Below are 24,993 nucleotides of genomic sequence, written 5' to 3' on the forward strand. Positions count from 1 at the left end.
CTGTACTTGGTTTAGACTTTTTCTCCTCCTCTTTCATATGCATCTCCATTTCATCTTAATTCTTTCCTAGCAAGCCATTTTAGCAATCTTTGCGGGAAGCAGAGCAGGATAGTAGGTGCTATTTTTTTGAAGTCATGACATCATTTATTTGTAGTAGAGCAGTATTGCTGAAAGCAGCACTGTCTCTCCCTCTCTCAACAGCGGGAAGTCAGTTATCTAATCTGGTTATACACCCCTACCAGCTCTCTGAGCTGCCTCTCCCCCTTGGCTGTCGTTTGAGGAATGCAAGACATATGTGATCATGCTGTCTCATCCTGCATATCTCCCACACCCAACACTGTGGAAAGCATTGGCTGATTTCAGCTGAATTGGAGAAACAGGCAGAAGTTTCAAGATACTAACTTTCTACAAGAGGTGAATTCAGTTCATATTGGGCACTGAATAATACACAGGGATGAGACTGTTCAATGCCATCCTGCTGCTCAGGGAGCTACTTCTGCAAGTCTCAGCTTGTATGAAAATAGGTTTTAAGGACTCTCAGAGAAGTTTTTCTGGTTCTTTAGCAGATAAATGAATTACATAACCTCGATAGCCACCCCAGACCCTTGTTCTTCACATCCATTACCCCTAGAAAGAGACAAGAGTCGCTGAATAGAAGAGAGTGCTGTCAGAGTCACTGTGGTGGGTACACCCCTCTCCTGTAATTCGTTCAAATGAATCACAGAATCACAGAATATGCTGAGTTGGAAAGGACCCACAAGGATCATCAAGTCCAACTCTTTGCCCTGCATAGGACCATTCCCAAGAGTCACACCATGTGCCTGAGACTATCATCCAAACTATTCTTGAACTCTATCAGGCTTGGTGCTGTGACCATTTCCCTGGGGAGCCTATTCCAGCACCCAACTACAAAAGTGAAACCTGACTTCCGCCTTTGTTTTTTCTCTTCTGATCTTCAGTGTAGCACCAAAACCATATTTATGAACATGTTTTAGAGGCTGCAGGATTTATTACTGTCCACCATTGAGTGAAACCCAGGCACGCAACATCATTGCCTATTTCCTGCTGACTGCAGGGAGAGAGGTGCAAGGCTGGGGAGATGGAAAGCAAATTCAAGTGCTCTCCTGAGTCAAGGCCCCTTTTCTTTGGAGGCAGTTTGGATTATATTTTGGTTATTTGGATATTTTTCCATTACAAGTCCCTCTGTAGCAATGATGAGACTGGATGAAATGGTCACCCAAAACTGAAAATCTATTTGACCCATTCCCACTAAAACCCTCATGGTTTAAGTTTTACTCAGTGTGGGTAAACCTCTAAGCTTTAAGGAGCAGCTGAGTCTAAAAATACTATCTCCATTTTGTGCTAAAAATAAGCTGCTTAGATTTTGGTCCATTTGTTGCTTTTACTTGCCTTGTGATTTCTAGCTTTCAGAATTGCAGTGTAAGCATCTCCATCCACGTATCCAGAAATACAAATGCTAAAAAATTCTTTTAGAAATGAAAAGCGCCAGTTTGATTAAATGGCTCTAAGGCTAACTTGAACTTAAAGAAGAATCTTAAAGTGGCACAGGAGTGGACCACATTGCTTTTAGTCTCCCACAAAAATAATTTTGCTTTTATCTTCTCAGTCCTCCGTTGACTGGAGGATAGGAGACATTAGGAACCACAGTATATTGAGGAAGAGGAGGAATTATACCATAAGCCTTATGCTCTGACAAAGGTTTTCCTTCAGTAGAGGTAACTGGTAATAATTCAGCACCTCCTTCCCCACCCTCTCTGTCTTGTCCAGAGAAAACTAGGCCTTGCATGCTCTAAGGAATTCATATATCTCTGGGGTTTCCCATACAGATTGTAACATACCTCCTGTGAGGGTCTCCTTGGGCATTAGATATGCCCCATGCAAGAGGGGAATGCTGCTTGGATATGCGTCCCCTGCACACCCACATACGAGCAGAAGAGGGCAAGAGAGATGGGGCTGAGACCTGGACAACCACAAACCCATAGGATAGACAATGACACTGTGTGTGGGGGCCAGATGAGTGGGACACGACACCTGTCTGGGACAAAGATGTCTACAAAGCAGGAGATGCGCAGAGTAGGGTCATTGGGATGTCCATGGAGATCTGGCTTATGAGAGGAGACTGGAAGGGTTGAGTTTGTTTTTCCTGCCAAAACAGAGGCTAAAGGAGACATCACTGCTTTTCGTAAATACCCTGATGTAAGAGAGGGTTTCATGACATGATACCTGCAGTAGCAAGGGGTTAGACCTTATGGCTCTGATGGGCTTTTCCAGTCCTGTGCCCTACATGGAGCACAGACCTAGCAGGCAAGAACAAGCAATACCTCTTGAGAGAGTCCACCACCTTCAGGGTACTTTTCTTCAGATATTTCCAAAGGCATCTTAATATGTTCAGAGACATCTTTCCTGGCATTGGCTAAATGATAGTGGAGTGGGGTGAAAAGTGTGAAGGGGAAGTGATGAGGCCAAAAGGTTCATCTACATTTTTATTCCTGTTGTTTGTTCACTGTCTCCTTCCCACCATTTCCTGCTGTGATGAGGTGGGTCTGTCTGTCTGTCTGATCTGCATTCTTCTTGCACAGCTCATTCACTTGTTCCCACTGTTTAGTTTATTTTCAGGCAGTGATTATTCAGTGAACTCCTATGTACATGCTTCTGGAAAAGTCTTGTGGTATAGATTATGACTCCATTGGCAGCATTGTCAGGAAAAAAGTTGTACTTGGCACTCACAGAAGATAATAGTAATACAAATCATGAATTCCAGCTCCACTGTACTTCCCACCCTAAAGAGATATTTTAATGTGTGGCATAAAGTGGTCATTTCAAAAGGTAGACTCTGATAGGTCCGTGTGTGATGAAAGGAAAATTTCCCTCTTGTCAAACAACTGTATAATTTCTCTTCATTATATGTTTAGGTTTGGGTTTTTTTCCAACTGAATGCCAGCAAACTGTTCAAGAACAGCAACAGCAGTTCTCATAGCTTCACCACATACAAGCATTCAGAAACCATGAATAAAGAGACCTGGACAACTAACAAGAATGACTCAAAAATAATGGATTTCTTAAATAAATAGTATCTTCAAATTTATTTTTTTTTATTTTCATTGGCTTTTGGAGGTTTACAGAGTTCATGGTTTTGTACCATTTCCTGGGATCAAAAGGTTTAGAAATGTGCTTTTCTAGACCTCAGACTTTCAGGCAGCCACATAACTTCTGCAATAAAAACTCAAGACAATTCTGAATGCCATCTGAGTTGATGCACCAAAAGTGCTCACGCAGGTGAAGGCATGTGGATCTTCAGCATCAGCAGTGTCTGTAGCCTAGAAGCATGCATCGTAGCTTCAGGACTTGTCAAGAGCAGTTGTGGAAGATCCTCTTGGAGCCACATAGCAGCATTCATAACCCAGCTGGATCCTCTCTATCTTTTTCTTCCAGAGATCAATCCCAGTGCTGAGGGCAGCTGGGGAGGAGAGTGCCTCCCCAAGGGAAAATGTCTCAGGAAAGAGACATGGGGAATCAGGATGTGTAATGTCTAATTCTGCATGCATATGGACACCAAGCATGCCTAGCCCCATCCCTCATCCCATTGAGATCCATACTTTCTGTCTACCCCTTCTCCCTGTGCAGGATTTAGGGATTGCTTATTTTCCCCTTGAAATGCTTGCAATGGTTATAGTGTTTCAGGAATGTAGTCTTATGTCTGCCAAAGTCTTCCTTCCCTTGTACATATTGGAAGATTCACCAAAAAATAAAGCATAAAATCCACAGAGAAAAGTATGTGACTTGACTATACAGTAGTAATTCCTTATTCCAAATGCCTAAGCCACAATGTGGACCAGGCTAGTCAGTAGCCCAGACAAAGCAGTGCAAGGATTACAGCAGATCTCAGCCAGGATATGAGTTAAAAAATTGCTGCACATATGACAAATCCATACTCAAACATATGGTTGGCCTTACATCTTACTCAACAATGGTCGGGTCTGTGCTGAAGGATGGTGAGTCTAAACCATTACAACTCAAGGAGGTTGCAGACCTGGCAGAGAGAATGCCAGTGACAGCAACAACACTGATCACTGTGCTGAAAAATATCACCTACAAGAAAATCTTATAATGGGGGCTGCTTTTCTCTAGGGAGAAAAGGGAAAAAGGAAGGGCAAGTCTTCAAGCAGTAAGTCTTTAGTTTCCTGCAGGAAGAAGTAATGGCCCCTGAAAAAAAAAATGCAGTCTTAAAAAGTAAGGCAAGAGATTTAGGTTGGGCTTTGGGAAAACTTTCCAGGGTTGTTAAGACACAGATTGCCTGAGGAAGTTCCTCATCTGTGGGTTATGTATATCTGCACACAGTGTCAGAGGCAGAGCTGATCCTGCCTTAGGAAAGAGAGATGGACTATGTGATGCCTTGAAGTCCTTCCAACACAACTATTCTATGAAAAATACTTAAAATTCACCTTGAAAACATGCTTCCCTTGAACCATTAACAGGTATAGCTTCCAAGGCATTTCTATTATTGCATGATTTAAAATGATAAAATCTTCCTTGTTGTAATATCAGCAAACAGAAACTCAAAAAGATCTCCAGCACCTAGAAAACACTGATGGAAACTGATAGTAGCTTAAGGTTTTGTCCAAATGATCTGGAGTGTTTTCTGAATCACTACCTGAAGTAGGCATCTTTAACAGAACTATCCTCAAAATAGCTATGGGCATTGTCTCAAATCTGGGCCTCACAGAGGTATGAAATATTTCTACTCCCACAGTATGTATTACGTTATTTTTCAAGGCAGATTGTGTCACGTTTATCACACATGGTTCGTTCTTGCCCTGAATGTTTTTGCAGCCACTGGCACCATTGCAAAGCCAGTATAAAACACCATCAGGCTAATGTAATGCCTTCTTCTGTTTGATGATTCCTAATGCAAATGACTCTGCAAGGCCACAGGGAGCTGGACTCTCCTGTTTTATGCGTAGTTACCTGTCACTCTATCTGCATGGGCTGCTTTCAAAGACCTCTTTGTCTGCAAGGTAAACTCAGGCTGGAGATGATCTCAGAGTTGAAATCCCAGCCAAGGGAAGTCATCAGGCTACAAAACCCACAAAGTTAAAAATACAGGGAGCACTGGAAAATCAACAGGAAACAATTTCTGCTGAGTGAAGTTTTCAGCCTTCTTCCAAGCACCAGCTAGCAGTAGCCCTTTGGATGGGACAAAGAAGCTACGTGAAAGCAGCAGTGCTCCTTCACTTAGTCTATTAAAATGGGATTGAATGCCAGGAAAAGGTCTGGATTGTCCCTCAGCTCTGATTGTAGACCTAGATGTTGTGGGGGCAAGATAGCTGAGTCCCTCAGACCCTCTCTCCACTCCTCCCTTCTTGTCAGGGTTCCCTGGACAATGGTTGCCAAAGGGAATTTTTCCTTTTCTTCTGGCTCTTGACATTAGCAGGCCTGAAATTAGTCCTGGCAGTTTGGTACGAAGTACTCACCAGCTCAGGAGATTCCCAGGCTTGTTTGGATGTCAGGTGTCGAAGCACAGCTTTGTTTGGCTTGCCTGCCTCAAGGGAATGCCTGTCAGAACAACTTAGGTTGTAAGTACCAGTCTTCAAATGAAGATTGTCCATTTTCACCCCCAGCAAAAAAAGTCTTAAGCTCTTTACTACAAGTCATTATGAAAAAAATTATGGAGGAAAAGCACAAAAAACATGAAAACACAGACCTAAAACTTTTTCTTGCTCTGGTATTCACATCAAATGATGCATTCTTCAGCAACAGAAGCTGAAGGTTCAGCTTGGTAACACTGCTTTCAGAGTGGGACATCTCTGAGGCATATGCAGACACAGAGGTGGGAAAACCTTTCATCTCCCCAGTCCATAGAACCTCTTGAGCTTATATGTAAGCTAGCAAGCTTGCCTTGACCCACTGGGGAGATCGCTGATGGTACCCAAAGCATCTGATTTTACTGAATTTGTCCAAGGTGAACTCCTCCCTCCCTACATCTACTGAGATTTTATAATTGTATTAAATGCAGGTGCTTTTTAGAGGTACATATTTTCTTATCTCTGATCTGATATGATGCCTGAGGAAGTGTGGCTGTGGCAGAGGCAACACGCTGTAATCTCATAAGTAAAACCCGGGCAGTCACCTCTGTGTGTGTGTGTGTGTGTTTGAAGTAGAATTTATTTCTTGGCAACGGGAATTTTCCTCCTTTTTTCATTGTAATTGGGAGTTACAGTGATGTAAGACCATGTAAGGCTGTTGCTTTAAAAAGTTTACACAGGTCCACAGACATGAAATCTCATTACATCATCGGGTCACCAGTCCACAGTCATTGCTTTAAAATTATGTGGATTTAAAAAAAAGAAAGTTATTTTTTCATTTGTCGTCTGGCCTCTGAGCCTTTACAGGTGCACTAGTTCTGCATTGGCAAGTTTTTTCCATGAGTTCATGAGGACAAAACACACTTTTTTCTTTTTTTTCTTCTTTCTTTTTCTTTTCTTTCTTTTTTTTTCTGTATAAAAGTTTTTCTTGGCACTATCTTTTGGTTCCAGCTAATAGAAGTAGCAGAAGAACATTAAATAGTACAAGGATCTCAATAAAATCACAAGTATTACCAACACCATCTGAGTGCTCTGGTATTACACAGCTACTAGTTAGAAAATGATTTTACTGCTGCCTAGTCTTGATCATAATTTAGTCTGAAAGAGATGCTTTAAAAGGAAGGGGAAAAAAGCTCTTCAAAGGGAGAAGACTAAATTTTCTGCATCAAAAAATGAAACCTTTTTATTTATATTTATATCACAGGCACTAATTTAATGTAAGACTTTGAGTCTTTATGGGTGTATTTGCACCATGCTGAAAAGGGAAGACTTGCAAGGCCCAATAATAGGATATTCTAGTTCAAGGTTTCCTCATTTGCTTATAAAGAACAGAGTTAGGATTTGGAGATCAAGACAAATGCTTATCAGCTAATCCTGCCATCCTCCTACAGCCAGTGGTCTGTTGGCACTCCTGTCTGAGGGGCAGCAGAGCCACGCAGGAGGATTATCATACCTCTCACCCAGCTAGTCTGATCTGTCTCTTAACCTTCACTGACATCCACTGCAGTCATAATCACCCCTGTGCCTTTTGCTCCCCGTAGCTGAAATATTCCTTGCCAACCTTTCCAGCCTTGTAAGTCCCACCTCTCTTAAAATATAAAGTGTTTTAATAATTGAGCAGCACTGTTAATAGCCTACCCAGCTTTGCTAATCCTTTAATAGTTAAAATCTTAATAAGTAAATCACATCAGGTGGCCTTTGCTGCTTATCACCTTCCTGCAGCATAATGAGGTTTTTTAGCTGTTTAGCTAAAAGGTTTAAATCTTTTGTATTAGGTTTGTAGTTGGCCAGTGGCATGACAGCCGACTCAGACATAATTCTAAATGGATGTTTCCAAGTGGAAACTTGGAATTTGAATTCAGATGACCTTACGTCTTTTTGTTATTATTATTCCTTCCTGTATGCATTTTTCAGCTTGCTCATTCTTAATTCCTTCAGTACTTATTACTGCAATAAGCCTAATCCTGTGTACTTTTACACCCCAAGTCTGGGAGCCATAAAGATTTCTGCAGTCTCTCCAGGGCAAACCAGCTGTAATTGGACCTCCAGTTGCCTCACAGAAAAAAAAAATAAGGAAAAGAAGGAAAAGCACATTACAGCTGAAGACAATTCTGCGTCTGTGTCCGTGTGTTTGTGTCTCTGCTACCCTTGAGTAACACTTTGTCCTTTTGCCCCACTCCAGGCTGAGTTCTCCGAGTTGAACCTGGCTGCTTACGTCATGGGTGGCTGCATGGTGGACATGCAGGTCATGAGGAATGGCACTAAGGTGGTAAGGTGAGGAGCACCAGTTTGTCTTGAAAACGGGGTTTTCTGGATCAATTCTGGGGCAAGCAGGATGACTTCAGGGTCTGACCAGTATCTGAATCAGGGCAGCACAGTCCTGATGACATCAGGGTTTCTTGGAAGCGAGGAAAAGATTAGCCTGACTGTTGGTTTTGCATCAGGTCTCAGGTGCGCAGTATGCCATACAGCCATTGTTTTCAGCCTAGACCCTTCATGCAACAACAAATGCCTCCTTTTCAGGTTATTTTTGTCCTCAGAACTCCCAGTAAAAGAGAAAATGGATCTTTCTTTCCCTTGATTTTTCTCTCCTTCTATGTTGAATAATCTTCATTATAAACAGTGACTGGAATTCATTAGTCTACCTGTCTTAGGTCTGATCCCAATGGACTACCGTTGCAGCAGCCACAAAGCCCTTCCAAGCATGACCAAGCTTTGTGGTGTAGTCAATGCACTGGAGGGTTTCAGAGGTAGGCCCATGTGATCCTCAAGTTCAACAAGGCCAATTGCAAGGTCCTACAGCTAGGCTGGTCTGGGTGCATTCCTCCCATTGTGGGGTTCCATTTCTGAAGGCTTGAGGTGGATAGGGAAGGGATTACTCCAGCTCCAGGGGTTTCTTCAGGGTGCTGGACGCATGGAGGGGTTAGGTGTTCACCCCTCCCCCCACCCACGTGATCCCATGGCAGCCACAGACAGCACACGGGACTTGGAGAGGAGGCGAGAGAGAGAGTTTATTGATGAGGCGGTTACATATATAGGTCTTGGAGGATTCACAGAGTGACCAATTACGGGGTCAGGGGGCTTACAGGACACCCAATCGCAGGAAAGGGTTGAAAGGGTTAAAAAGTCCAATGAGAAGACTTCTTGATATCTTCTCAGGACATTCCTGAGACAGAGATAAGAACTGGCCAAGGGGGATTTTGGGAAGAAGAAAGCACGAGCCAGCACAGGGACCACAAAAAGCCATTTTGAAACACACTCAAACCACAGCTTCCCATACAAGGCAGATTCACTGCCACAGGCTGGGGTAGTCCCAAGCACATGTGGAGATGAGAAGGCTCCAGGGAGAGGTTATAGGGCCTTCAAGTACCTAAAGAGGGCTACGAGAGAGTTGGAAAGGGACTTCTGACAAGGGAATGTAGTGATGGAACAAGGGGGAATGGCTTCAAATTGAGTCAGGGTAGATTCAGTCTACACACTAGGAAGAAATTCTTTACTGTGAGGATGGTGAGACACTGGAACAGGTTGCCCAGAGAAGTTGTGGATGTCCCATCCCTGCAATGTTCAAGGACAGATTGGATGGGGCTTTGAGCAACCTGTTCTAGTGGAAGGTGTCCCTGTCCAAGCAATTCTTCTTCAATCACGCATCCAATTCACTTTCCAAAAGCATTGCTCCCCTTCTTTCAGACATCAGAGTGCCTGTAATTTGCAGTTAATGTTAGAGGCATTCTCACTAGTGCTATGTAAAGAACAGTATAAGCTGTCACATCTCTGTATGATGCCTCTGTTTGCATAGCACTGATATTACCTTTCAGCCTATTATTCTCAAGCCTTCATCTTTATGAGTTTTTGTCAATACAAGTCACAACACTACATTCCATCTTTGATACAATAGCTTTTCTTTGTTTGTGTTGAAATCTCATTGCTATTCTAAATTAATTTTTCTTGCTACTCCACTTCTGTTTGTACAATTCCTTTGCACTTTTTGGTGTATTCAGCATCTTGAGTTTAATATTATTCACACATTTAATCAATCCTTTTGTCTGTTTGCTGCTAGTTCAAAATTAGAGATAGAGACACATAATACAGCATGCAGTGATGTTTTTGAAAGGATTATTAGAACAGCTGAAAAACAGTTATTCTGAGTGTGCTGACCTAAGTTTAATTTTTCAAGATGTCATTTCCAGTCCAAACAGTGCAAAGCAAAACTTGTCACTGTCAATTAGCTATGACTGTGGTCTCCATTCGCTCTTCGGTTTAATTTCACGAGCCTCTGCTAAAAACTTTTAAAGTTGTGTCTGTTACATACATTTGCTTTCTCTCGTCCCACAAACGTCTGTTTCTGTCCCATGAACCAGCTGCTGGAGCATTCATCACACAATGTGCCGTGCTAATGCACTCCTGTGTTCACTTGCTCATGATGCTGGAAGGTTTCCCAAGAACCATTTCCTAGGCTGATCACATCTTCATTTTCCTTCCCGTGTCTTTCCTCCCAAAGACATTCATACATCTGGCAGAAAGATCTTGGGCTATTAAACTGAAACCGAAGACAAAATTTATTTCACAAGAGTGTCTGGGGCATACTGTTCATTTTTCTGCTCGCAGTGAATACACAGGTATCCCGGCTAGCATTTTCTAGTGTATATTTATATATGAAATGCATCTTTTTATCAATGGCATTAGTTCAGGTTTTTTTGTTTTCATCTCTGCATGTGTAAAGACATATTTGTGTTGTGGGAAGTGGATTTGGTAAATATATACTTGGATACAGAATTTATATGGCGTATGTATGTTACACATCATAGTCCTTACAAGCAGCAGACATTTGTTTACAGCTTGTGCTGATGTGCCCTTGGCATGCCCAGTTCAACAAGTTTAAGAGCTCAGGCCAGCCAACTTCCACGGCCATTCCTACCAATACTTTAGAAGGTACAGAAATAAAAACTCTTCTTCACTTTAGAAAGTGAATTGTGGAGCATATGGCTACTGAGCTGTGTGGAGCCCCCTCAGCCCATCCACATGGGTGCAGCTGCTTCTCACTCCCTTCAAGTCCCCCCATTCCACCCACAGACATGTCCTGCCTGGCCACAGATACCCTTCAGAGTGCCCAGCCACAGGGAGATGCCACAGGGGACACCTTCAACTCAAGTATGCACCAACCCCGCTGCTGCTGACATCTTTTTTCCATCACTTATTAGACGTCTGTTAATTATTAAGCAAAATATTCAGTCACAAGTCATAATGTTTCTAGATGATGAAATATAATAATCATGTTTTTTGAACACCCAAAGTCCTTGCAAATCCCACTGAAAAGTTATAGGAAGGTAAATATGACAGCATCTTGCTAAAAAGCACATTTGGGATCCCCCCCCATAGGAGCCCTGCCTGACCCCTGCCTGCTTCACTCTCCTCTTCACAGGGAGGGCAACAGAACATGTAAGTTTAGTGGAAAGACACTGAATGTACTACAGACCAGTAGATTTGAAATCAATGAAATCATAAATATTTTTTAAAACAACAATTATTAATATTAATATAAAGCAATCACTGGGCCATTCTCTCCAGTTTGACGTTACATTATCTGATAAGCTATCTAACAATTTAGTAGCTGTCATTTTGGAGCAGGTCTCCTAGTTCCTTCTTTGAACTGGAAATGGTGTATTGCACATTTAAAAAAAAGCGCTCTCTCTGCTGATCCCTTGATCCTTTCTGACACCCTGGAGTTACAGCACTCTTTTAGACCCCATGCCAAATGACCTGAATGTGCACCAGGAAAGACTTGTGGTTCTTTTACCTGGAAGATAAATCCCCTAATAAGAAGGTGTAACAGTCCTTAAAGCTCTACATTTACCACTTGCCTCAGGCAAATTTATTATTTAAAAAAAAACCAAAACCCACAACCAAAAAACAACCCAACAAAAAAACCACAATTACTGACCATTAAAGACAGCAAGAAAGTGGAAGTGTACAGACCTCCATGACTACTAGCCTGCGTATCTTGAAACAAGTAGCTATAAATAAGTTACCAAACAACATAACTGAAGCCAGGCATTACTTTACTTGCCTGATTTTTAAAACAAGTGTGGCTCCAAGAATTTAATTTTACAATAACAATATTCTGAGTCTCCAGCTCCTTTTTTTTTTAGCTTCTAAATTCTGCACATCTGGGGGGGGGGCTATTTGAAATAGTATCAGCGAAATGTGCTACCGTAGACAAAGGCTATCATCTAACAAACCTAAAAAACTGCATGTGTGGTTTCTGTTCCGAGTTCCACCATGTTATGCAAAGGCTCTATCAGCCTATTCAGCACATTTTCTTCAGAGTTAGAAGACAAAGAGCTGGCCATGTAGTACCTACTGCAGTCTCTAGTAAGCACTTTCCTGTTTCAGTGCCCTGTAACACGTGCCTGACTGAGGACACTGTGGTGGGATGAGCTGGGCACCAGGAGCAGTGTTAGGCTCAGCCAGGACATTGCTCCTTATTTCCCAGCATTTATTCAGGTAAAATTGGCAGCAGACCTTCCCCAGTGAAAAGTTAAATATGGGAAGCAGGAGGTGGCACTTATTCATCCCAAAGGATCCCTCACCAACTTAGACATAGCAACTCTTTCAACAGAGAAATGGAGTCATTTCTGGGTGCAACGGCTGGACTACTAAAGAACGTGAATAAACAAGTGTGGGCTTACGCCTGCTTTTAAAACACTCGGGTGGATTCTTCAACCTCCTTCCAGTGTATGCACAACTTCCTTTTGCACAGGTCTCCAAACACACACAGACAAAGACAGACAGAATGAACCATCTGGAGTCTAATTTACTCTTTTAAGTTTTTGGGCTGTGTCACCTCTACTGGCATTAGATGTAAGGAATGGGATTTTTCTTTTCACTTGTCTTCATTTCTCTGAAGAGTCCTTCATATCAATATTTTCTTAGCGTAAAGAGGCTGTCAGTGCTGGCTCTGCACCCACTCTGAGGTGCATTTATGCTTTCAGGATATTTTAAGTGTCTTAGTATATAAATGAGAATTTGGGCTGTCTCTCCGTCTGACAACAACACTTAGACTCCCAAACTATGATCTTAGGTTCTGTATTAATGATTAAATGCAGTTATGTTTGAATTTTGGGCTTTACAATCCTTCAGCTATTAATTCCAGTAGACATGGAAATAAGGCAGGGATATGTTGAAAATCTGGACATTCTTACCTAGGGAATACTAATATCTTTGGGAGTATTTCAGACTTTTAAGGATATAAATTAATCACGCACCAGACTGCTCTCATCTCCTGTCTCCCTGTGGAGCTGCCTCTTTTGCTATTGGGGTTGATCATCCAGGGGAGAAAACACACTTTCATGTCTGCATGGGACCTACCACAGTGGTGGCCATACCACTCACAGTGTGGTATGCAGCCTCACTGCAACACCACAGTGCAGACAACAGCTGACAGACTACGATCTGAAATGGGGAGGACCCTGAGTGGAGAAATGACCCTGGCAAAAAGAAAGTCATGTCCAAAACAACAGCAAAGGAGCACTGAGGACAAAATCTTGCTGTGGGGAAGTACCTCTGCCATAGAGTGATGTTTAGTCCTACAGGCCTTGCCTGAATTTGGCCCGTGTGTGTAATGTGTATGTCTCACCCTGCTTGCCCTGAGTGATATGCCCTTGCAACTCATAGCTGTGGTGGGGTCAGTGAATTCTCCAGTTTGCCCATACAAGCCATTCATTCCTGTAGTTAACACTGACTTTCCCGCTGGTTCCAGCTGATTCAGTGCTTCTACGATGCTCTGTGTGCTGATAACAGGGCAGCAGCCTGTTGAATAACCACCCCAAAAAATCCCTGAAAGTGCTTTTTTTCCCCAAGCATATTTTTATACTGCAAGCTGCCATACAATCTCAGCATGAGGAAGCAAATCCTTTTCCGTGGGAGAAGTGAAGAAACTGGCCAGCCCACAGGTGTTTTCCTGCTATTCCTGCAGACCCCAGGAGATGAATACTCTGGCTAAAAATGATTTGCCTGCTCTAGCATGAAAGACTCCTTAAAGTCCAGTGAGGACACTGTCCACTGCCCACTGCACCTTTTCCTATCCCAGTAGGTTCACTCACTCACAGGTCCATTAACAAGCAGCTCCCTGAAAAGGGATGGTAGGTTTTCTAACCTACAGAGGCCATGCTTTCTCATCACACAGTAGTGGCACATTCCTAGAAGGATGTTTTCTTGTCTCTCAAGGACTATTCGTTCACAAGAGTTGGTGGTTTCTTGCAGTTCTTCTACAGGGAGAACATCCAGGAAAGTCACTGGAGTAGCTACTGTCCCTGGACACTGATATAGGAAGTATTGATAGGCAGTAGGTAACTTTCCAGCTTCTCAAGTTCCAGGAAGCTTGTGCAGAAGAGGAACTCCAAGCTCTGTCTAGTCCCTGTCTTTTTTAATTTAACTCTTGACCTAACTAGGCTCTTTTTTAGAATGTCTTTTTCTATTTTTTTTATTTTTTTATTACTTCCAAACCAAATATCTACAATTTTCCGTGAAACTGCTGATGGGAGAAAGAAATGGCAGAAACTGATTGGGAGAGTCTAGGTTTCTAGAAGCCAGATGGAAAAATATGTTGAGCTCATGGTTCTCCCAAGTTTCACAGAAAGTGCCACGTGGTAGAGTAAAATATGTGCTATGTATTCAACACTGAGAAACATTTGGGCAGTACTGATGGCATGGCAATCTGTAAATGTAATGGAGAAGTGTGTGTAACAGCCTGTAAGCTTTTGAAATTTCAGATTAGGCAAAAGACCAATATGCCAAATGACCACTTCCCTCACCAAAATACCCTGCAGAGTCAATGAGCTGGGATGAGGTGTCTAACAGGGTAAACCCTGGCAAGCTGCAGTTACATATGAAGAAATTTAACACCTCCAGTAAACATTTATAAATTGAGATATTATTCCCATATGGGGGATGATCTAACTTTGTTTTTAACTAATATCTCCCCTCTCTTCACCTGTCTGTCCCTGTGGCTCATATTTTTTTGAGCAGGAACTACAAAAGAGTTGGGGTGTGACTATTTATGTATTTGTTCTCAGTTACTTCCACCTCAGCTCCTGCTGCTAAACAGCTGCTTGGAGGCCTGCTTCTCCCTTTGGGGTTTCCTGATCTCCCAGATGAATAATGTCCCCCTTCACCTCCCCAGCAGCTGGTGCCCAGCTGATGTGCGGGCAGGATGCTGACAGTTATGGGGAAAACATTTGGTGTGCAGGCAGCTGCCAGAAAGCAAAAGTCACTCTGAGCAGACCAGGGTGGGGAGCATCTCAGAGGCTAAACTTCTCCCTTAACCTTTTTGCATTTACAGTAATTCATTCCAATAAGGAATGTGCTGCCAGGGTCTAGAGCACTCACTAATTAATTAATCCTGGACTGAATGCAAGAATGATTAAAGACTGTTGTAGATTGTTTCAGTCTTGATCAATTCTCTTTTTTTTTCCAACTGTGCTGTAATTTGTCACCTTTCCACATGGCTTTTTATTAAGGTTTTTTCCAGGGAATCGCAAACAGAGAAGCGAAGGTACAATTCCTACTGCACTTGCACTGTACTGATCAAGATGGATCTTTGTTAATGACATTATATTGGGGAAGAGTGGAGCCTCAACAAACAAGTTGCGGTGGGGGGGGGCAATGACAGATGTGTCAGAGGGTAGAGCTACTATTCAGAGGGACCTCAGTAACTGAGGAAATGAGTCAACAGGAACCTCATGATGCTCAGTAAGGACAATTGCAAAGTCTTGAGGGGAGGAAGAAATAACCCCAGTACTGGTGGGGAATAACAGGAGAGAAAACAGCTCTGCACAAAAGGACACGGAGGTCCTGTGTGCTCATGCAGGGAGGAAATCCTATGGCTCACTGGGTGGTATTAGCAAGCATGTAGCTAATGAGACACTGTTCACATCTGGAGTACTGTGTCCAGCTGTGAGCTCACTAGTACAAGAAAGGCATTGACAAACTGGACTGAGTTGCATGAAAGGCCTCCAAGCTCCTTGAACTGGACTAAAGACACCCAAGGAGAGGCTGAGGTGGCTTTGTTCAGTCTGTAAGAGAAGGCTGAGAGGGATCCACCTATAGCCATCAGGCAACTAAAGGGGTGGTGCAGAGGCAATGAAGCCAGACTTTTGTTGAAGATGTGCAGTGAGAGGACAAAAAAAACCCCAGATTCAAGTTGCAGCAAGTGAAATTCTAATAAGATACCATTTTGTAAAAAATTTCCACAGGGAGAGTGGTCAAATACTGGAATAAAGCCCAGAGAGGCTTTGTCCTTGGGAATATTCAATCTTGGGCTGGACAAGACCATGATCACCTCAATGTCAATTTAAAGTTAGCCCTGCAATGAGCATGGTGTTGGGCCAGATTTCCAAAGATCCTCTCCAACTTAAATTATTCTATGACTTTATTTTGTGATGTCAGAAAGTATTTGGATCACCTTCTGTAAAAGCTTTGGGTCACAGAAATTTTGAAGGCAAGTTGCCATTGGCAGGTATGGTTGTTACTACATTCAGGCATTGTCCAAGTCCACATGGTTTTCCTTGTAAACGTTGATCAGTTTAGAAGTAAAATATATGGCAGACTTTAATTTAGACTGCCACAGGACAGTTCAGAGAGTATGTGACATGATTTCATGGTTAGTTGAGCATTGATCTGTGGCTGAGAAGCAAATCAGAGCATCTTCCAGGATGTCCCTGTCTGCATATAGTGATATTGGTCCTACTGCAACTGTGATTCCTGGTTCCTGCTGCATTTGCTAAACTGATCTCTCACACACTCAGTGTTTTTTCCCCAACCATTATCTATTACAATGTCCCAAAAGACACCCTGTTTCTCTCCTCCAACCTGGTAAAGAGAGATCATTCTTTATTCTATGTGGCTTTTTTGTTTCTGTAAAGCAAGTTCCATTTCATCTTATTCATATAAGTAATCACATTCATTCCTTCTTTGAATAATTTCATCAGGTTTTGTTTCTTTCTGTGGAAAATATGATGAGGTTTTGGCTGAAGTGACTTTTTGTTCTTAGGAAATTTCCCACTTCACTACAACATCCAAGATAATGTTAGATCTAACATCATGATAAGTGAAAATATCATAGATTTCATATTAATTTTCAGTAATGTGATAACAATATTTTTAACACCCAATTAAAGCACAAAAAGAACTTGTTCCTATTTGTAAATGCCATTTTCTATTACCTATCAGACACCCGAGGCACTGCACAGTTTGAGGGATTATTACACTTCTCATGTAGTTGTAGCCACTTATGGCTTGGAATTGTGCCTCAGAAGCTTCCCTGAAGGCTCCATTAATTGCCAATAATGCAAAGATTGTTGTATCATATTGCTTAATTATGGTACTTTTCTTCCTCTCTGTGTCATACCAACCAGATAGGAAAAGATTTGGAACGGAACTCAGTAAAAATGTGTTGATCACTGGGAAGTGTCTGAAAGCTGAATTAAGCCTCTTGAATAATGGAGGGTAGATAGAACCTGAAGTGAGGATGTGTGTCTTCAATGTCCTGGGAAGATATTTTTGTACTGATGTGAAGGGCAAGGTGTCTTGTAAGACTGGCAGTCTTTAAGAAAGAAAGCAGGAGAATCCCTCTTTTTCCCACAGCACTGGCAAAAAGCTGTCTAAACCCATCACGGTGCTAAAGCATAAAGCAGGTCTACCCTTTGGTTACAAGTGATTATTCACAGTGGAGGGGTCATTAAAAGGTATTTTGGCAATAAAAGAATCATAGAATTCTTAAGGTTGGAAAAGACCTCTAAGACCATTGAGTCCCACTGTTAACCCAACACTGCCATGTTCACCATTAAACCATGTCCCTAAGTGCCACATCCACACACATTTTAAACGCTTCAAGGGGAGGTGACTCAACCACTTCCCTGGCAGCCTGTTCCAATGCTTGACAACTCATTCCTTGAAGAAATTTTTTCTAATATCCACTAAGCTTCCCCTGGCACAACTTGAGGCCATTTCCTCTTGTTCTATCACTTGTTATCTGTGGAAGAGACCAACTCCCACCTCACTACAACCTTCACTGGCTTTGTTCTCCTCTCTGGACACACTCCAGCACCTCAATGTCTTTCTTTTAGTGAGGGCCCCAAGACTAAACATAGTATTTGAGGTGTAGCCCCAGCAGTGCTGAGTACAGGGGGATGACCTGGTGTGCTGATCACACTAGTTCTGATACAATAATATATTCTTGTGTGTTCCTTCTTCAGGGTCATGAATCTATTTGCATTTCAGTGAGGAAAGCTGAAAGACCAAGAAGCAAGCCAGACTTATGGTTATACACAGAAATAAGAAATAGGAGATCTCTTTAAGGCATGAAACCTCCCAGCAGGATTTGCTGTCATCATCTTCTCTACCACAAAGCAGGCCAGGGCCCTGCTTTCTGCACAGAAATGTTATTGATGATCTTTTCAGAGCTAATCCTCTTCTCATAATGAGAGAAGTTAGACACATGGTCACCAGAACAGCTACTGCTGCTTCTAAGATGTTTGACTTCCATATTTAACATCAGAATCCCTTAAATAGCTTTATATTTCCCCATTTCTGACAAAACTATTTCCAAGACAGCTAATACTGTCACAGATTTAAGGGTAGATGGGTCCAGCCTAGGAAATTATATTCTACAGTTGGATCTCTTCCTATTAGACATTTTGGGTCCAGGCTTTATACTTAGATTTGTCTCTGAAAATATAGTTTTACCACTAAGAAAGAAAAAAAACTACTAAAAGACATTGGAACAAGTTGAAAAAGAGTTAGTTAAATGCAGATAAGCATCCTGCACTGCAGTATCCAATCCAGGCTCAGGACTGGCAGCACTAGCAGCTTCCCAGCCAGACATTAGGCAGAGGTAGGCTGAGCGAATACCATGTGCCTTGGCTAGCACCTGGGAGAAGGAGGCAACTTACTGCAAAGGGAGGAAAGCCACGGGGACCTGTGGGGGGCTGCTTCACTCTGGGGGTGTCTGGTTCATTTATTCACCACTCAGAGCACTGAAAGGCTCATGCCATGTTTGGCAGAGGCCACTGCCTGTGGCAGCATGAGCTGAAAGAAAAGTACCTTTTCATTCGAGAGGAAAATGAAATCTCACCGGCTATTTGAATCTGAAAATTATTTTTTTTCAATGTCCTGTTTTTTTGTTTGTTTCTTTCTTTTAAATGAAGGATTCTTCTGTCTGTAAGCCACTCTGAGAAGGTACCACGTACATTTTAGTGGCCTTCATTTTGCCAGGTAGTGCTGGAAGCCAAACTCAAACGATAACTGAGCTCTTGAGGTCTGAAAAGGGCTTTGTTCGTGGCCAAAGACGGGCTTCAGCTTTCTTCCAGGAGTATCATCCATCTGACTGCTATGCTCACGAAGATTCAAGACTTCAGGCAGGTTCTACACAGCCCAGGAACAGCACTGCACCAACATGCAGAGCATAGATTACTAGTGATATGTTTTAAACCTGTGGTTTACTTTTAGTTCTATTTACCTATCCCATCTCCCTGCCCACTAGATGTTTGAATGGAGTCTCCTGTATTCCTTTTCTGACCAAACCCATTCCCATGATATGTCTTTATCAAGGAATAGGTACAGTTTTATTCAAGACCACTCATGGTCATCTGAACACCAGTTGGAAGGTTTAGATGGAGTGAGGGAAGACATGGAGGCAGTGGAGAGCAAAGGTACCTGCTCCTGCCATAGTTCCCCTAGTCCTACTAGACAGGTGCTTGGAGACCTCAGCACTGTAGGTGCTACTGAGTTTGGCTCATCCAAAGGTTTTAGCAATGGTGTTTCAAATGTGTGACTTCTGCCTAACCCATCTGTCTGCCAAGGATTCCAACTTTCTGACGTGGGAGATGTTATTGGCTTGAACCAGCAAAGAAAACATCTATGGTACTAGCTGTTCCAAATCCAAGGCTTGCTCTGTTAGCTTAAGCTTTACACTTGGAGAATGAGCAGTAGCTTGCAAAAGTAATCTTCTACCAAAAAAACAAGAATCCTCATGTGAAGCAAATAAGCTCTTTTCTCACCAGATCACTGGTATCTCTAGTTAATCAGTTGTCATGCCACCACTCCTACCATGAGTATTCATTTCCCTTTTACTGCCTGCTATCCTTCCTAGCCCCTTGCCTCTCATTTTGCCACTGATTTCTGTTTTTGCATTACAGGCTCTGGGGCTCTCCAGCTGATGTTTATTCGTAGTCAGTCCCAGGTCTGGCACTCCACTGCCTTATTCTCAGTATCCATGGGAACATTCACATTGTTTCACAGCTCAAAACAGGAATTCAGTGTCCACCTTCACTTTAGAGATTCACTGATCATCTGCTGCATGAGAGAGTGCCCTGTCTTCCTACAGGACACAGAGTTTGAGAATAGGCTTTTCTACATTAGTTCTGTATTCTTATGTCCATCTTCTAAGTGAAGAAACTCTTCCATTGACAGGACCTGAAAAGACAAGAGCTTTTTTTCCTGAGTTTTTGGCTGGCAGAAATAAAGGCACTGAAGGTAGTTTCCCAGCCACTGTGTGTCTTCCCCACAAAGCTGGCCATGCTCATTGCATCCTTCCTCCCCACCACAGCACCACATTCCCATCCAGGGTGTTGGAAAGGAGGTTCAGGGGCAAGTAGTGCTGCTTCCTCTGAGGAGGCCAGACCAATGGTCTGAAGCACTCCTGTGAAACCTCAGTACATGCTGTTCCACAAGTCAAGTCTGGGGAAAGACTTGACCTATAACAGGGACCATTTTTTTCCTCATACACTCAGAAAGCTGGATGAGGAAAGATGAGCTCCTGGTCCTCCAGGTACCACAACTGCTCAGTAACTCAGCACACATATTGAGCCATGATTATAAGAAGCTGGTTAATCCTTCCTGAGGACCCTTGCCTGCCTCCAGGATACTTTCTACACAGCAACTCCAGCAGAATGGAGCAGCTCAAGCTTTCCAAAATTTGTATTCACTTGCTGTTTCTCAGCAGGGGATCACCGCTTCCCTCATCCCCATTGACACCAGGGAGGTCCATAAATCAGCTGCACAGCGATAGCACAGGCCTCCTGATGCTCGTTATTCATCTCACTGCTGGAGGAAAGCACCACCTTTGGTGCCAAGTACATTAGGGAACATGCCTGCCTTTAAAAAAACTCCACGGGAGGGAATCACAACATTTCCAAAGCTTGGCCTCTTGCATCACAAAAGCTGAGCATGCTCTTCACCATGTCTCGGGTGGGCAATAACAAAAGTCCAAGGCCAACAAACAAAATGAACAGCTTTAAAACAACAAAGCTGTGCTGGTGTTTGTGTGCAGTGTTTGTTGCCACAATCTGGCCCAGAATCACCATCTCGGATTTCCCTGCCTGAATGATGGAAATATAAATAGAGGCTATAAATCCAAAGTATTTCCAGCTCATACATCCAAAGGATAGAAATTATAGTCTCTTAGCAAGGAAAATGTTCAAGGATAGTGAGGTAATGGAACCTGGTTACAGAACTCATTTCTCTGAAAATCTTTAATACAACATGGAAATTTTTCTGATGTCCTTGACGCAACCTCTGTTAATGTATAAAATAATCCCGTTTCAGCGGAAAAGCTCCTTCCATGCCTTTGAGAATGAACTGCTGAGCACCATTTTGGGAACAGCTTCTTTCCAGGGACTGTTTCCAGAGATTTTTGAATGGCTCCGAAGACACAGCGTCAGCAAGGAGTCAAATCTGCCTGCTTGAAAGATAATCTGTTGCCTGTTGGCTTACCTAGAAATGGCCTCACTTCTCTGTACCTTTGCTGAGAGCTGCTGCTGTTGAACCATAGGAGTCCCAGCTCTAGTCTTGCTAAATAATATTCTGGAAGTCCATGCCATGAGTCACAGCACTGTATGAGGGGCTCTGCTCATTTGATTAATTACATTACCATACCTGCCCTATGCTTGTTGACTCATATCCACAAGAGCTTGAGCTGTGCTGCCTATGTACTAAACTGATTAAAGGGGGAATGTATGTCAGTGAAGGTACAATAGTGATGCCTGCTCAGCTGGTGCTAAGAAAAAAACTCAGAAGTAGTTAATTGAGGGTGAGATAAGGAAAGGGTTTAATTGTGCCAAGGCAAGAGATGTTACACAACACGCACCCGCTGTGCTTGAGATGTTACATTTTATAACAATATCTGTCCAATCCCAAGTGTGTCCACCCTGTACCCTTTGCTCTGGTCCACCCCCCATCCCACCCCCTGGGAATTGGGGCTGGGGGTTTTTGAGACCCTCTCTTCATAAATCCTCATCTTCTTCGGGGCACAGAGGGTACATAGTTACCCAGTTCTTCACTCTGTTCTGCGGTTTAGGCCAAGATACAAGCATTCTCCAAACAGAACAGGCCTTGCCTTGTCAAGAGACTAAATATTTCTACTGAATTCGGGGGTAGGGTTGATATAGGGAACATGGAATGGGGTAAGAGGGTTAAGGAATTTGTAAACTAAAGGGTGCTACAGGGTAGAGGGACAAGGGCTGCTGCTTTTAAAATCTACTTCTACTACTTATAAAACTTATAAGGCTTACAAATATTAGAAAAATAAAAAAACCATTAGGGGCTTAAGGCATCAATAGCTTTTTGAAATCCCTTATGATCTTCCCACCCACTGGGCATTGCTTCAATATTGAGTTCAATCATCAGGAAACAAACTTGCTCTCTCATCTGCTTTACACATTGCAATGAGCTTGCCAACTATGGCCAAGCTTTTAGAAAGAAAAGAGAATCCCCCCCATCAGTGAATTTATGACTCTTGGCTCCACTTGTGGCTCATTCCTATGCGTGTCTGAGTGACAAGGAAACTGCAGAAAATTTGTTTGGCCTGTTTCTATGCTCTCTGTTTCTATGCTCTCACACTTGCAGCTATGTTGGATTTTTCTTGTTTTTTAATGGGTAGGAGTTTGGTTTGATTTTGTTTGTTACCTTCTAACACAAGCAACCCATGAGGAGAGGTCCAGAGAAGAACAACATGTGTTAGTGAAAAGTAAGGGGAAGGATCGAAAAGAAACAAGGAGAGGCTGGAAGTGTTGCTGAGCATTTCAAAGTAAAACACCACTCCCCTCATTTCTTCTAGGTCCTTCAAGCCGGACTTTGTCCTGATTCGGCAGCATGCCTACAGCATGGCACTGGGAGAAGACTTCCGCAGCCTCATCATCGGCCTCCAGTATGGTGGCATCCACACAGTCAACTCCCTCTACTCCATCTACAACTTCTGCAGCAAGCCCTGGGTGGTAAGTGATGATCCAGCTCTACTGCATGTCAACACTGCAAAGAAGATATCCTGTGTCGGTAAAGCACCAAACTCAGCTGCCAGTCTCTTTCATAGGAATTTGTCTCTTTAGGTTAAGACTACCATCTAAACAACCTTAGGAGTCCAGCTGGGAATTCTTGAGGAAAAAAACTACTAGCACTACTTCTTTATCAGCCTCTAATTGTATCAAGGTGTTATTTCTTCACCCTGAGTAAGATATTTCACTTGTCCCAACTCTAAAGGGTCACAAACAGCTAACAGTACAGCAACACCTAGATGTCTTGTAAGACAGAGTAGATTAATAGATTAATATCAGATCAATAACAACATATTCTTGTCCTGACTAAAAAAAAAGGTAAAGCTACCTTAAAAAATTTTTATTATTCACTGTTTTAGAAGGCATCTGAACTACAGTATTTCTAGCATCTTTTGTTAAATGCACACTTGTGGTGCCCAGGTGCCCCAGCCTTAGACCATGCACTCCTTGCAGGAGTGCACCTTGCACTTGTCTTCTCTTTCTGCTTTTTCTGGGTGGTGTTTTATTGTGAGGAAATTAGCTGAAAACAAAGACCAGAAAGTTATAGAGGCTAATCTTTCAACTAGGTCTAAGAAAGAAAAGGGAATATAGAATAACAAAGACCTGAGAAAGAGGCAGAAGGAAGGGGAAAACAAGTTGTCTTGGGCTTGCATTGTCATGTTTTAGTAGCAGAGAGGCTACAGGAGTGGCTTCTGTGAGAAGCTTCTGGAAGCTTCTGCCATGTCTGGCAGAGCCAATGTCAGCCAGCTCCAAGACGGACCAAGGCTGAGTCCATCAGCAACCTTGGGAGCACCTCTGGGAGAACAGAGTTAAAGGGGAAAAAATCTGCTGCAGAAACAGCAGAAGAGAGAGGAGTAAGAATATGTGAAAGAAATGACTCTGCAGACAGAAAGGTCAGTGCAAAAGGATGGTGAGGAGGTGCCCCAGGTGCCAGAGCAGAGGTTCCTCTGCAGCCCATGGTAAAGACCATGGCGAAGCAGCTGTCCCCCTGCAGCCCATGGAGGTCCATGGTGGAGCAGATACTCACCTACAGACCATGAAAGACCCCATACTGGAGCAGGCGGATGTCTGAAGGAGGATGCATCCTAGGTTTGAAGCAGGGAACTACAGCTATATGGATGTGAGAAGGAGATGGGTCTTTCCACTGTGCCCCCATGGAAAACTTTTAGATACATTTTCAGGAATTCTCTTATTGCATAAATTTAACTTGGGGTGAGATGGAATGTTTATAGGAAGTCATAACTATCATCCTCATCACCTAATTAAGTCTTTTGTTATTGTTGTTTTTTCCTTGGAATAAATATCCTATTAGTCTTCAGTGTGTTCACTGGTAGCCCAAACCCAGATGAGGTCTGTAATGACTCAGAATTTTATTTCCATGACTGAGTAGTGTTGGATTTAACTAATTTCTTACTAAAATGATACCAGTGTAATGGACAGAGTCTTCTCAGTTTTCATCCCTTTTATAACATTTGTGGGGTTTGTTGAGACCAAAAGCAAGATCCTGTCTTTTCCAAAAATGTTCCAGTGCAGTAATAAAAGTAGTGAGAGCAATCTCACTTTGCCATCACTGTATAGGTGGATTATACACACTTGACCTCAGTTCCTATTTGAATGACAAGGGTTGCTGGGAGTGGAAAGAGGAAGAGAGAGAAATCACTTCCAGACTCAGTTCAATACCTTCATGTTGTTTCTGACAGTGGGTCCTAAACACACAAGTGCATTGATCCTGGTAACCAGACAAAAAGCCTCCACATTTACACTGCCTTTTGCTGACAATCATGTGGTTCAATCCATCTCACTTTGGGGTTGAGTCAGCCAGGGCTTAGTTGACATTTTTCAACTCATGTCTTTTAATTACATTCCTGATGGTGTGCAGGGACCTCAAGATGTGAAAGGCCTATTTTTAAGAATCTAAAATAAAAGAAAACAAACAAACTAAGCACATTAAAAAAGACAAATAAATAAATAAATAAAGAGAAAGAGAGAAAGAAAGAGAGAAAGAGAAGAGAAAGAGAAAGAAAGAGAAAGAGAAAGAGAAAGAGAAAGAGAAAGAGAAAGAGAAA

The 24,993-nt window shown here is 42.6% G+C and overlaps 1 protein-coding gene across 2 annotated transcripts in view; it reads left to right on the top strand.

The window, feature by feature from the left end:
* The window catches only part of SYN3 (synapsin III), a 203,671-nt gene that overhangs the window by 41,912 nt on the left and 136,766 nt on the right, over positions 1-24,993 (top strand). For both annotated transcript variants that reach the window (XM_027680377.1, XM_027680378.1), the window contains exons 5-6: positions 7,786-7,877; positions 22,714-22,870. In XM_027680377.1, the coding sequence (XP_027536178.1) occupies positions 7,786-7,877; positions 22,714-22,870 (249 nt within the window). The remainder of the gene's footprint in view (positions 1-7,785; positions 7,878-22,713; positions 22,871-24,993) is intronic.

The sequence above is a fragment of the Neopelma chrysocephalum genome, unplaced genomic scaffold, assembly GCF_003984885.1.
Source record: "Neopelma chrysocephalum unplaced genomic scaffold, ASM398488v2 Primary Assembly neopelma1_59, whole genome shotgun sequence".
NCBI classification, from domain to species: Eukaryota; Metazoa; Chordata; class Aves; order Passeriformes; family Pipridae; genus Neopelma; species Neopelma chrysocephalum.